The sequence below is a fragment of the Magallana gigas genome, chromosome 5, assembly GCF_963853765.1.
Source record: "Magallana gigas chromosome 5, xbMagGiga1.1, whole genome shotgun sequence".
Classification (NCBI taxonomy): domain Eukaryota; kingdom Metazoa; phylum Mollusca; class Bivalvia; order Ostreida; family Ostreidae; genus Magallana; species Magallana gigas.
This window is the reverse complement of record NC_088857.1, coordinates 25,482,705-25,497,641: the sequence shown is the minus strand read 5'-3', so window position 1 is coordinate 25,497,641 and position 14,937 is coordinate 25,482,705. Positions and strand designations below refer to the sequence as shown.

Genomic DNA, 14,937 nt, shown 5'->3' with positions numbered 1-14,937 from the left:
AGGGTCAAATTTGATTAAACTGATAGAATCATAAGGTTATATGTTATGTTTGACTGTGTCAAAATTACATGAATTTCTTTTATATACGGTAAGAAATATGTCTAATAACAAGAGGACTCCTTCCTTAATCTATGATCTGGTTGAGAAGTGGTAAGACAATGATTGTTGTGAAGTTAAACTTGTATTAACCTGGTATGCAGAATAGGAAATCTCATAAAATTCCTCATCAAGAAAGATTCAAAATTAACATGATTCTGGAATGATAAGAATATGTTTGATTTATTTTTCTATCCAATTTCTACAACAGATATCCTTTTGTTATGAAATTCATAGACTATTTCATTTTATAAACTTTAAGCTTAAGGTAACATTTTTAACTTATCAGCTTCAAAATACAAGATTGTAACTTTCTATTCATTTTACTCTGCATTTAACATATTTGCCAATACCTATAAATATGAATTTTTAGCAAAAGGTGAGTGAAAGTAAAAAATATTTAAGCTCTTTACCATAACATGGCCAAAAATAAAATTTCAAACTTCATCTCTGTAAAAGTTATAATTGACAGAATGATTAGAATAAATCATTGTAATAACACATAAAAAATCACTCTTTTAAAGACATTCTCTGTTTTTATTGTTTACCAACACCAACATGAATATTCTGCAATCACTGCATATTAATGACAAAAGAAATTCATTGAAATTACATTAGAAATACCAATACTAGTATTGTATTTAAGATTCCAACATTTTTTTATCATTTTTTAAGCACATTTCATATTCAGTCTAGTTCAACCACATACTTTGTTTGTGCAAAGCTTTGAAGCTCTAGACAAGTGCGTCTGATTGAACAAGACCAGATAATAGCTCTACATACAATTAACTGGCATCAAAATACATCATTAAAGCTGTTTAACAAATTTATGCATTTCCTACCCTCAGCCTTGCAGCCCCTCCCATCAGTCTTTAACTGGTAACCAGGGACACAAGAGCAGTTGTAAGAGCCCTGGGTGTTTGTACATCTCTGACTGCAGGATCCCTCCCACTGGCACTCATCAATATCCTGACACCTTCTCCAGTCTCCCAGCAGCTGGTAACCTTGGTGACAGGAGCAGTGAACTGACGTCTGCTTCATCTCACAAATTTGGTCACATCCTCCATTACCAAGTGTACAGGAAGTTTTCCCTGTCGAATCTGCTTAATAATTAAATTCAAAACTACTTATATTGGTAACCATAATTCTTTTTTATCATTTAGCCTTAGTATGTAATTTTCAAAATTTTTAAAAATATCTGAATTTGTAATTCTACTAAGTAGAAATTTTCCCTTTACTTAAATTCCTTATTTTACAAGAGTACTTAATTCTGTTTTGTGCTTTGTATTAAATCGTAAGAATATAAAATCATGAGTGTCAATTTTTTTTTTATAATTTCATATAGTTCAAAACTGTCTGAAAAGCGAAAGCGATAAAGATTTTAAAATCTTTGAGGGTTGCTTCTCATGACATTACGCAGATATAAATTCCTAGCGTTTATTAAGGAATCACCAGTACAAGGATATATTTAGACAACATACCACATCCCCTTTCATCTGATTGGTCCTCACAATCACCCACACCATCACACTTTTTCTGGTTACCTATACACTGACCATTGGAGCAATGGAACTGATCAATGCTACAGATATGGACGTCGGTGTACCCTGCATGAAGTCAATATGTTGTTCGAAACATATGGGAAATTGCAAAAATAGAACATGTACATGTACTTTATAAGAACTTTTATTATATACCCAATCAATTTTCCCTTCTTGATACTGTCAATTTTACAGAGTGTGATCCAATTTTTTGGATCACCACACTGTGGTTTTCCGAATCTGTACCATCACTCTCTGAAACTGATGATGTAGTCTGCATTGAATAAAATCTGTATTTTAGTGCGTTTTAAGAGAGTTCGTTTCAAAAAAGCATTGTTATATAAGTAAACCTCATACAGTAGATTTTAAAAACAAAGTTTTGTAATTAAAACTTTTAAATAGACAAGGGTATATAATCAATTTATCATTATAACAGTAACTTGATCCAAAGAGCCGGATCACATCTTGTTGCCAGGCGCAGATCATCAGATCAAACTCGATGCTTCGCGACATTTTGATCTTATGATCAGCGCCTGGCAACTCGACATGATCAGACCCTTTGCTTCAAGTTACTGTTGTAATAATATATATTTTTCTGATTGGAGAAAATATTGACTCTGATAACCACTGGTAGGGGACATAATAAAAAATGGCCATTGGTCAAGGTAAGCCATTGATTTAATGGTGGCAAGCAAGACAGTTTTGACTGTACAGTAATCAAATATAGTATCATTAACCAAAACTTTCCAGAAAATGCCATCACTTACGACAGCCAGCTTCATCCGAGCCATCTAGACATTGTGCCATGCCGTCACATCTCTGCTCCTTGTCAATGCACTGACTGGACCGACACATAAACTGGGTTGACTTGCATGGATCTACAGGCAGAACAAGTGTTATCCTCATCAAGAATTACTCAATATTAAAAATAAACTACATGTATCACTGATCCTTGTTATATCAACAGCCTATCTACATGGTAAGAGCCAGGCTTTAATGTTTGTTGTCCATCCTTACAAGGTATGGTTTTAATTTCAAAATGTTCATGATCAAATAATTATTTATAAAATATTAGCCCATCAAGAACAATTGTGGGTATATGAAGCATATCAATAGACTTGAACCTACTCCTCTTTCCTTTGATAGTGAAAGCTTTCAGGTCCATAAGACCCTCCATACTGGTCATGAGAATCTCGCGGTCCGGCAGGAAGTAAATGTTTACTCGCTCAATGGTGCGTTTCTGCCAATCACTCCAGTACAAGTAATCTCCTACAATACATATTGGAATTAAAGCAGACTCGCAATGAAAGATAATCTACAACAGACATGAAGCAACCTCTGTTGCTGATACCATTTATATCCATTTGAATATGTAATACTACCTAGTATTTGAATAATTGATATCACTATAGTCTGTCCCAAGATATTTTGGATTCACATTTTGCTTAATTGCTTGATATTTATAAATACCTCAGGGTTCAAACAATGTTCATTCAAAAGTATAAAAAATTTCCAAGATTTCTCAGTCGAAACGCCCCTGTTAGCGTATCAGGTTTCAATACAATGCTAAAAAATGTGATGTCTACGGAGATTTTGTATTGCAGCAAGCCCGGATGATAACGTTGAAAAATGGCACGATGTATTCCGAGTGTATTCCGAATGGAGTAAAGATGTAAACATTCCACATTATAAATCTCCGTAAGGAATCTGTTTTCGTTCCTGTGAATTTTTCTGAGTGACAATTGATAATGTGTCAATGAAATTATCTTGGAAATTATCCCTTTCAACTATTACAAGTGCACTTCTTTCACAGGTATGTGTATTTTTTTTTTAAATCGTCCAAATGTGCTGCATAAATATCTTGGGACAGACTATAATTCGAATAGATGATATCATCTATTCATTTTGAAATGGTGGTATCATTTACAGGTGAATCTCGATAACTTGAACTTCAGGGGACCATGATTAAACTTTGAGATATCAAGATCGAGATCAACAGACGAAAAAAAAATTATAAATCAGGAAATTTTTGTTCCGGTCATTTTGGTTCTAAAACTAGAGAAGCTGGAAATTTATATTTATAACATGGAAGGATAGTCTAACATGATTTCTTTCATATTTCCTGCTTTCTTAATTACAGAATATTTTAAGTAAAGAGAGGTTTTAAATTAATATAACATAATTTCCCCAAGTTGTGGAAATTGATAGATCAGTTACAAATTACGGTTTGTTCCCGTTTTGCACACATTTGAAAATTAGGTATCGAAAAAATGTGTGCGAAACGGGAATTTGACCAGGTGAGATAATTGCTTAATTGCTATAGTCTATATCACAGTTCCTGTAAGGGCAATTGACAATGAAATAAATAAAACATATCTACTCGCAATTGATATTTACATTTATTTTATGTTACAATATAACTTGCATAGAAGCACATTTACATAATAATTGACATCCATGTTCTGAAATTTAATTTTTAACATCGATTTGGTCATCAACAATTTCATGAATTTCTTTAAACAAAAAAGATTATTGCAAAAATGTTGTGTATGTAGTGCTTTTGTTTAACTTCCTGCCTTTAGGAAGTACATTTACACGCTACACGTTTGAAGAGAAAATATCATAAATTAGTATTTATTTATTGCTTTTGCTTACATAAATGGAGGAAATGTGTCTAGTGAAAACGCTGCTAATTATTTTTCATTTATGCTGTGGCTTGAATAATCGAAGAGAATACTATTAGACAAATTAATATATGACGATATGATGATAAATAGGCAATTTTATATGCTTCAAAAACTGAAAATATTTTTTTCACAAAACCTATTAAATGTAGACCTAATTCATACATTTTCAACCTTCTTCAGTTTGAGGTATATCGAATCAATATTTAAATTATTATTTTTGTCGGAATTTATTGAGCTGCTGATTTGAAACTCCAGAAAAGTGACCCGCAATATACTAAGGCGGTGATGTCGATCATAAGATCTACTGTCAAGGCTGCTACTCCGAAGATTGAAATATTTTGTGATAAAGGTCTGTTTCTTTTCATAATAATCTTTCTGTTGATACCTAACAACCAATTATAAACATGCGATTTACATATTTTGCATCTACAATGTAAGTTGTAAAAAGAGACACGGACTACCCCATATGACTGTCCGTGTAGTTTTCCCCTTTATCATATAATTATCCACTGAATCAGCTTCCAATTGGCCCGGGACCAGCAATTTTTCCTCAATTCATCGAGTTTTATATTTAAAGTAAATGAGCAAAAATGTAAAAGTCAAATCATCTAATCCTTATTTTTCTTATCAGTGAGCGGAAATTTAAGACTAAAAATATTAATTTGATCTTTATTTTATCAAATGAAAAAAAAATTGTGATAGTTATTAGTTATAAGACTAAAACACAACAAAATATCTATAGTCTTCTTGTTTCATGGCGCTGATGAATGAATGATAAAACACAAGTAAAAATCCAGGTAAAATCTTTGACTGAAAGCAGACTATAATTGCTATCACAACACAATTCACACCTATTGTTCTATACCCAATTATCAAATGTGTGCAAAACGGGAACACACCCAAATTACCTATCTACCCTTTGAAGGAAGCAAGGGGTAGTGTCACTTTTGTAATCAACCAATTAACACTACAACGCTAGCCCTTTGGCATTCACCTGACCGCTCAGGTAAGGTCCACGCGGAGCTAAATTTGTGTGTACACTGCAACCACTTCAAGTTACCAAGAGTGAAAAACAATGAAATATGTATAACGGGACCCAGGTTTTAGTTCCAGAGATCAAGAACTTTGAGAGATTGGAGTTTGAGAGATCTACAGTAAATTTGCTTAGTTATATAGAGGAAAAAATTCGGGACTGTGATTTCACTTCGAGAGATCAAGAACTTATAATGATATTAACAAAAATGCGTTGCTCACTATTATATTTTCTCATTATTTTAAACAAAGCTAGGGAATCCTGGAATTAAGTATGCATGTTTTTAAAATAAGGGATCTACAGAAAGGGACATTGCTTTTTGGTAATGAATAATATCACCTATTCGAATAATATTCAAACAGTTGTCATATTAAAAATTTCAAAAAATCATTGAAAATAATGCCTTGTTTTCATTCATATCTGCAATAGTCTTATAGAGTTCATATACTGTCGTCATCACATTCATCTTGCTAACTGGCTATTATGCAACAGCAATGAGATTCCCTCACAAATTCTATATTTTTGTTTAATTAATTAAACTAACAGTAAAAATCATATACATGTAGAACATGCACATATGTTGTATTATGTGCTATTATGCAATTTCCATACAATTTTTTTGCAATTTGCAAAAGAAGTCTCTGTGTTAATCATACAGCAAATATGCACAGCTAACAGGGAAAGTTAAATACATTTTGGACGAAAAAAAAAATCTTTTTGTGCACAGATACTGGACTGCCTCTGTATGGTCAGTAGCCAAGCCGCCTTCTGTCAATTTCCACGAGAGACTAGCGAAGATTTTAACAGGACTAACGAATAAATGAATCTAAGGAGTTGCTGTATGTATATGTACATATTCATCTTGCACGAATTTCGAAATAATATATAATTTTTTATAATATAATATAATATAAAGTAATATTTTCTATTATGTGTCTGCAACTCATCTATGTCTTGAATATAAAGTTTGTACGGAAGACCTTACCAGTAATTGCTCACAAGAGATCCAATGTAGTTTTGATTATATTTTCTTTATTATCTCACCTTGTTCAAGGGTCACATCCTTACTTTAAAACAAGAGACCTGGCCTGGGGGCAATAAAATTTAAATGAGCTCACTTTTCCACTCTATATTCCATTCGTAAAAGTGAAACTGAGATGAAAAGTGAGCTCGTCTAACTTTTATGGCCCCAGGGCCTGGGGCCAAATTGCTCACATCAGCAACAATAGCCATCACTGATGAAATGAGCTTTAGGGTATCATAACTTGATAATTTGGTAGAGTAGATCTTGTTTATTCTCATGTTAAATAAATACTTCTCTATTTATTTTTATGTCAAAATTCAACCCCCTCATTGTGACCCCAATAGTGATCAGGATCTAAACAAACTTGAATCTACTTTAATTAATGATGCCAAAGTCTTCTGCTCAGCTGAGCTAAAAAATAAGAGCCCTTTGGCCAAGAATGCTCTTTGACCAAAACTGGTGAAGGACTTCTGTAGAAACAGCCCACATTCCAAACAGAATTAGCAAATCGCACAAATGGCTAAAGTTTGAGCTCTCTGATCCAAAAGCTCAGAAGTCTGAAGACCTAATTTGCAATGCCCAATAAACTTACAAAAAGTAAACTAAGTCTTATAACTTAATAAACAAATGTGTGCTTTACCCAATAGACTTAATCCAAATATATGTGGTACATCGGCATTCAGAAATGTAGTTCTGTTGGATCCATCTGTGTTGGCTCTCTCGATACAGCTTTTCTGGGCATCTCCCCAGTAGATGGTCTGACTCTTCACATCCAGTGCTATACCATTAGGCCAGCCCAAGGAAGTATTGACCAGAGTCTCACGCCAAGAGCCATCCAAATTAGCTCTCTCTATTTTTGGATTAATTCCCCAGTCACACCAGTATATTTTTCTGTAAAGTTAACAAAACATGACATATATATTAGTATTTGAAGGATTGTTTAAAATGTTATGCAAGAAAAAGGCCACTCAAAATGAACTCAATCAACTTTTAACATTTTCAGCGTCTAAGTTCAGGCATTCAGTATGAATTTTAAACTTGTATACATGTACTAGAAAAATTATAACTTTAGTGGAATTTAGGGGAAGTTCAACTCATTTTTGGGGTATGCATGATGCAACTTCCTGAATCGTTCTGAATCTGTCAAAATGTAAAACCCACATGTATTTTGGAGTACCAGTACTTATGTTTACTGGCAACTTTTTCTCTCAGAAGCCATATAAGGCATAATTTTTCTGATCTAAAATGTTTATCTAAGCATTAAACTTTTACAAGTTCTTTAATTAGTTATCTGATGAGAGTCTAGTTAAACAATTAATTTGATTAAAGCTAAATAGTTAAAGCAATTTTTTGATTTAAGATCTTAAGAATTCATTTTATTTATTCATAGATGGGGATTCAAAAAGCTCTACTGCATTTACATATACTACCTTCCAAAAAAATTAAATCTTACTTGTAGAAATATGTATATGTTTATACTGAATATGCAAAAATGTGCAATTAGGGTAATCAATTTTTTTTGTTATGCATCATAATTTCAAGTTGTCAGAGGCAAAATCAAATGCTGCTTTTTTAGGGGTTAAAGAATAACAATAAAATTACTTGTTTTTTACGTCTACAGCAATGTCCCTGGGTTCGTAAAGATGGTCAGTAACGATTGCCTTCCTGTTCCTCCCATCCAAGTCAGATACTTCTATCTCTTTCTTTCCTGTGTCTGTCCAGTATAGCTTACGATTTACTGCATCAATGGCTATTCCATCTGGGCTTGGAACTCCAAGAATCAGATTCTCTAAGCCTGTGAAATTAAAGCAGTGACTGTCTGTTTACGACAATTTTCAAGGAATCGGCAAAATACTGGTATATTTATTAAAATATTAAATAGTAAAAAGTAAGTAGAGGTATAATAATCTTTCTTGATGGGCCAAGGACAATATGGTCATGTCTAAACTTAGATTTAATCATAAGTCAACCATTTTTTTAATTGCAGTGTGAGTTAATATTCTTATAACTTAATATCATATTTATCAATTATTATGGATTTACTTGTTGACTTGCTCCATGAAATTAATGCACACAATGCAATTTCATAACATATATTGAATGTAAAACATTATAAAAATTGATAAAAACATTAGCCATGAATTTACGTATCCTTAAAACTTTAATTTTCAGTAAATCCACATATATTAATGCCTGAGAATATCATTGATAAAACAGTTGTACTGGTACCTGCAATATCTGTGAATATCACTGATACAGCAGCTATTACAGTTGTACCTGAGAATATCACTGATTACAACAGTTGTACCTGAGAATATCACTGATACAGCGGCTATTACAAATGTATCTGAGAATATCACTGATACAACAGTTGTACCTGAGAATATCACTGAGGATATCAATGATACAACAGTTATACCTGAGAATATCAATGATACAACACTTGAACCTGTGAATACCAATGATACAATACATGTAGCTGTACCTGTGCCATCAAGGTAAGATCTGCTGATGAACTGCTGTTCATTGTCGGTCCAATAAATCTGTTTTTCCACAGGGTCAAAGTCCACAGCGATGGCACTTTTGATACCCTGCACTGGAACAGAATGGTACTCAAAGCTGGACAGGGACATCAGATTAATGGCATGTCTCCGAGCAAACACTAACACATCTTCATCAACTGCCATACAAAAGATAAATTTAAGTACAATTAATATGTATTCTACATACATGTAGCTGTATTAAAGAGCTACCAAGTTAATCTGATTTATTGAATAATGGTAGGATAATTCAGAATCTAGAAGAAATAATGTGGCTCTTACCACAGTCTGTCTCATCAGTTCCGTCTCCACAATTATCCATGCCATTACACACGATTGGCACACTGATACATTTTCCGTTTCCACACTGGAAGGAGGCCGCACCATTACATTTTGTATCATTATAAGCTGAAAAGTGTGAAGCACGGGTTTAAAGAATAATAAGTTCACAAATCCACTTCAACATCTAATTGCTTTATTGTATACTTATCACAATTCTAACATGTCAATTACTGTTACAAAAATTGTAATTGTTAATTTTAGAAATGGAAGTATTTTATGCCGGATTTTTAATTGAAAAATTACCTGGTAATCAAAAATAAAAATATAATACATATTTAGTTTAGCAAAGGGGGACCAACTTCTATTTTGCTCTACAGTAAAAGTACATATAGAATATGATAGGAGCAGTAAAACTTTGGTATTTTGAACACTAATATTTTTACTCTTACTGTTTTTACTGTATAAATGGATAGAATAAACCCTTGTTTGTCCAACACAAAATATCTCAAATTGCTTTGTCAATTATCTAACAAAGTGTTTAACCAGGTATCAAAGACAGACTGAGTGCAAAAATGATTAATTTTTTGCAATTTTTGCCAAATTTATCGTCATGGACATCTCAAACCCATACATATTTCAAAGTCATTTGACTATTTCAAGGGAGATAACAAAGTTTGACTTGATCTTAATCATATTTCATGATCATTCATCATTTGCATAAAACTGCATTACAAAGAATTCCAACAAACTAAAACCATCCAGCGAACAGAGCAATATATACATTTACACGTAGATTGTAAGGATTCACTTATAACATTACTACACATACTGCAATTCCTTTCATCGCTGTTATCTGGGCAGTCATAGTTTCCATCACACCGCTTTGACTTAGCAATGCAAAACCCTGTGTCACACTTGAGCTGCTCGCTGGTGCACTGTGCTATAGCTGTTGTTAAAAAAAAGAAAAAAAAAAGATAAATCTTCCCATTAGGCCATTTAAAATGAATAATTAGATTCTCATCCTGATTTGCAAAAAATATGGAGCGGGTGATCGGATTTTATTTTATCATTTTTTATTTGTTAAAAAACACTTAATTTGTTCACCGTTTATGTTCTAGAGTTAATAACTGCTCTATTCTTTTAAGTTGTTAATGCTGGTGTGAGTACACAAACCCACTTGTAATCTTTAATTCCATGTTATTTTGACTTAACTATTAATGCATGAAGACATTTGTATTCTTATGATAACAAATATGACTGGAATCCACACATTTAGGCAGGATGAGAATCTAAAAATTAATTTTATGGGGCCTTACTGAACATTTTTATTATCTACAAGTTGTTCTGTTAAGATTAAAGGTTTTTAAGGAGGCTGAATGGTCGACAAATTAACCATTACATAACAGATCTATCTAAAATTTTAAGATATGATTTGTTTAGCTATAAACTGTTAATATATAGTGGAGCTAGAACAAATCCTTCTATTTCACCATAAAAGTTTGCCATGGGCAATATTTTTATATAGAGCTCTCCTGCTAAAGGAGATCAATATACTCTAAAATTGGCCACAACCATTGAGCCTTCTTATAAACAATCATCATACTTTAGAATCATTACAATTCAAGGTGACTCTATTCTCCCTCATCCATGATTTTACATCCTCAATCAATTATAAAAGAAAGTTATTTATTCATTCATCATAAAAATCAATGCACAAAATAACATGCCCATCATTAACCTGTGAAAAACTGACTTGTAATGATTCAACATGCAGCAATCATGATAGCTGAAGGCACCGGGTAGGGAAACTTACTGCAGTTGTTTTCATCTGACTTGTCCTCACAGTCGATGTCTCCATCACACACCCAATTCGTGCTGATACAGCTGCCATTCTGACAGGCAAACTCATGTCCACCACACAGCTGCTGCATCCCTGAAACCAAAACATATCCAGGGCTGCAATTCATGTCATGGAAAACATCAACAATATTTATGCAACAATTCTTTTGTAACAGTATAACAGTAACCAAATTTTAACCATTTCATCTTCAATAAAATATTACCGGTATTTAGAATATTTAAGAACCAGAGCAGCAGTTTTACATGTTATTTTTTAGCGCAAATATATTTAATAATGAACAACAAGCCAAGGGGCCACATCACAACAGTAGCCATAAATCCGATCATATCAGCTTTTCAGTATTAACAAGGCAGAGTCTAATTTTTTCTACCCTAGATATTTCGATGAAATTTCTCGCATGTAGTTTTACTACTACCGGGATATACCGGTAATTATTTTAAGATAACAAAAAAAAATTATATACCACCCAGATTTCCTTGGGGGTTGTCTCAAAAGTTAACACTTTTTACCATGGGACCCTTTGGGAATTTGTTGAAAAAACACTAAATTTTCACCATATTTTTATGTTCCAGGGATAATATCAAATTTGATTGTTTTCTTTAAAAAAAAAAAAAAGGCATATTGTGGTATACATTGGCCTATAAAAATTAATTTTTTACAAATAACACTTTTAAAATGCTAAAATAATTCTCTCAATGCTCTGTCAATAAATTCTTATTTTTAAAATTAGTCGCCACCTCGAATAAATTAGCTAATCATACATTTTTCTTTGGCTTTATGCATAGTTTAAAATACTGGGAAACAATGAAGTGTAAATGCTATTTCAGCATTTTAACTTTTAGAATTCATAAAAATTGTAATTTTTCAACTTATGAACCTTACATATAATATTAGTTTTGTATAAAAATACAATTCAGAAGATATTTATAACTGCATGTTTGGCTGCACGAAAAAAAAAGATGCACAAAGTGATGCGCCCTTGGACTGTACTCAGCCTCGTTGAATATAAAAATATCTGGACAATTAAGTAGATCTTGTTTAAAAGTTTATTTAAATTTTTCTCCATGTTTATCGTAGAGCCACTTTTGCATTTTAGTTTTCATGAATATTTTTAAAATGTTTTCTCTATAAATTTCTATTTTTAAGATTTAAAAAAAAATGCCAACAAAATTTTCATTATTCTAAATTATCTCCTCTGGACAGATGGTGTGGTCCTTCATTTTAAACAATATTGAATCCCCTTTCCCCAAGAATGTTTTGTACTAAGGCTGCTTGGCCCAGTGCATGGTTATGGAGAAAGGTAAAATTGTGAAAATTTACAGATGGACAGACAGATAGACTATGGACAATGTTTGATCAGAAAAGCTCACTTGAACCTTTTGTTCAGGTGAGTAAAAAAAAAGGAATTCTATTGGGGTATTGGTATCAAAAATTTTAAATATATGCAAAATGAGACATAAATTCCAACATTTTTTTATTGACAATTTACTGAGTGCTATCAAGTCATTATTCTTTCAAAAGAGAGTACTGCTTTGTGCTGCAAAAATTATGTTGCACATCATTTCTTACCACAGTCCATTTCATCTTCCCAATTCCCACAATCATTCTTCATATCACATTGCAATGCCATTGAAATACACCTTTTGGAATGTAAGCACTGAAACTCATGTACACCACAAAACAACTGGTCAGCATCTATAGGAAATTAAACACAAAGAACAGTTTTTAGCATCATGTGAAAGCTACATAACAGCTGTGGTTCAATAAATGTGAGAAATTGAATTAAGTATCAAAATAATGCAGCAGAGAGCCTTGCTTCAAACATGAGTAGCTATGAACAATTCATAGTCTGGTACCACAAGACTTACGACAATCCTGCTCATCTTCTCCAGCAGAACAGTCCTGGTCTCTGTCACAGCGCCAGCTGTTATGGATACACATGCCATCTCCACACTGATACTGATTGGCTCCACAGGTCGTAGGCGAGTCAGCTGTTCAAAAAAATTCATAGAGTGATATTTACATTTGCAAAGGTTTCCTTATTTGAACTATAGATTAGTGTAAACGTTAAATTCTGTATGAACTTTTTCGTGACATCACAATGATCATAGCACGCACTTATCGCTGTCACTTGGATTATTGTAAACATAAAATTTAGGTTATTTTAACAGTTCTGTACTATTTATCTTTTTCAAATGTACCGGTAAATGTAAGTAAAAAACAGTAATGTTAAAAAGTTCACCTGGATACGAAGTTGGTTGGTACATGATCAAATCGACTGAGAAGCCCTTTGGGCTTCACAGGATTTGAACACGTGACCAACCAACTTCATATCTTGATGAACGTTTAAGATTGCTATTTATTTCTTAATTGACCTTCTAATCTACTAGTACATGAGGCTATCACATTAGATATCATATGAACATGGTAAGAAACACTGCCCAGTGGGTTCATTTAACTTCATGGGGACAATGTTTGTGAATTGCAAATCTGTTAAAGACAGTGACATGACCTTGTTGATTTGCTTTTTACATTGTATAATATAGATAACTATTGACTGTTTTATAATTCACATTAAGATTGTTAATTCGTGGGTAAGGAGTACTCCGGAAATCAACAAAACTAACAAAATTTGAGCCCCCATAATGATTCATGATTCCAAAGTTTATACCGATAACTTGTATCTATAAACTTCATTTTCTGAATCAAGATCCCGAACAATTCTTACAATGACAGTCTCCTTTCCATTAACATATTTTTGATTACCTAACATAAATTTTCCTCAAAACTTGCTAATAATTTATGAATTTTTCCAACTTCCTCCTCAGATTGGATTGAATTTGATCCACTGTACTATAATTGGTAATATATATATTGTTATTTTGTTAATATAATAGACTTTTTAATGACACCCTTTACTGCCATTAGTAGAGTAAATGGGCCACCTACAGCAGATTTCATCCGATTTGTCGCCGCAATCATCATCATGATCACACTTCCACTTCTGAGGAATACACTTGCCGTTCTGACACTGAAACTCCTGGCTTGTACAATTTTTGGTCAATACTGTGCCTATTAAAACAATACTAGTCTTTAAACACAATTTCGTCATTATATCAGTGACATAAAGATAATGCTGATTAATTAATTATTAAGCATAAGTAAAGGCAAGAACATCATTGCCACTTGATCATCATTATAGACTGTAGTATTACAGTATACAGGGAAATATTCACCCACATAATATAGTCAGCGAATTTAAGACTGGGAAAATTCAAATGTTTCAAATTATCTCTCTTTAACATAACTGTGTCTGGCAAATTCAAAACGAGGCGAAATGAATGATTTATTACAGCATATCTGAAGGTAACTACATGTAACTACTGATGACAATAAGTAATTTATCATTGGGTATAAGTTAAGAACAATTATATTTTTTCAAATTTACGGTTTATTGTAAAATCCTTATATTAAACAAATGTAATGTAATCAAGGAAAATGCCTTCCTTAACAAATCAAAGTACCTAAGTACTGATGGGAGTTGACTTTATGGATAATTATTTATTTTGAAATCAACCAAAATGTTATTTCGCACGGCAAGTAGTTTTTTTAGCTGTATCAAAACTATACACATTTTTATCTAATACCGGAATGAATTCTTGAGCTTTTCTGACAAGAATTCCAAAACACAATAGAAATCAAGTTGAGTAATATTCATATACAGAATTAATTTCATCAGACAATGCATCAGTAAACGAAATATTTCTGGAAAATTTTAAGTATCCGTGCAACATTGAACTTTTGTCTTGTTCATGCTCGGCTGTCTCCATAAATCTCCAACAAGCAGCAAGACTCTCTGCTTATCAGAGATTT

The 14,937-nt window shown here is 32.7% G+C and overlaps 1 protein-coding gene across 2 annotated transcripts in view; it reads right to left on the bottom strand.

Annotated features, from left to right (window-relative positions):
- Positions 1-14,937, bottom strand: part of LOC105336972 (low-density lipoprotein receptor-related protein 4) — a 64,221-nt gene that overhangs the window by 38,799 nt on the left and 10,485 nt on the right. The window contains exons 4-16 of one of the 2 annotated variants that reach the window (XM_034470956.2): positions 14,014-14,136; positions 12,933-13,055; positions 12,634-12,759; positions 11,017-11,136; positions 10,033-10,149; positions 9,204-9,329; positions 8,867-9,061; positions 7,984-8,176; positions 7,022-7,272; positions 2,766-2,906; positions 2,405-2,515; positions 1,578-1,703; positions 939-1,199 (exon numbers count right to left, since the gene is read on the bottom strand). In XM_034470956.2, the coding sequence (XP_034326847.2) occupies positions 939-1,199; positions 1,578-1,703; positions 2,405-2,515; positions 2,766-2,906; positions 7,022-7,272; positions 7,984-8,176; positions 8,867-9,061; positions 9,204-9,329; positions 10,033-10,149; positions 11,017-11,136; positions 12,634-12,759; positions 12,933-13,055; positions 14,014-14,136 (2,013 nt within the window). The remainder of the gene's footprint in view (positions 1-938; positions 1,200-1,577; positions 1,704-2,404; positions 2,516-2,765; positions 2,907-7,021; positions 7,273-7,983; positions 8,177-8,866; positions 9,062-9,203; positions 9,330-10,032; positions 10,150-11,016; positions 11,137-12,633; positions 12,760-12,932; positions 13,056-14,013; positions 14,137-14,937) is intronic. The other variant, XM_034470962.2, reaches the window with a different exon arrangement.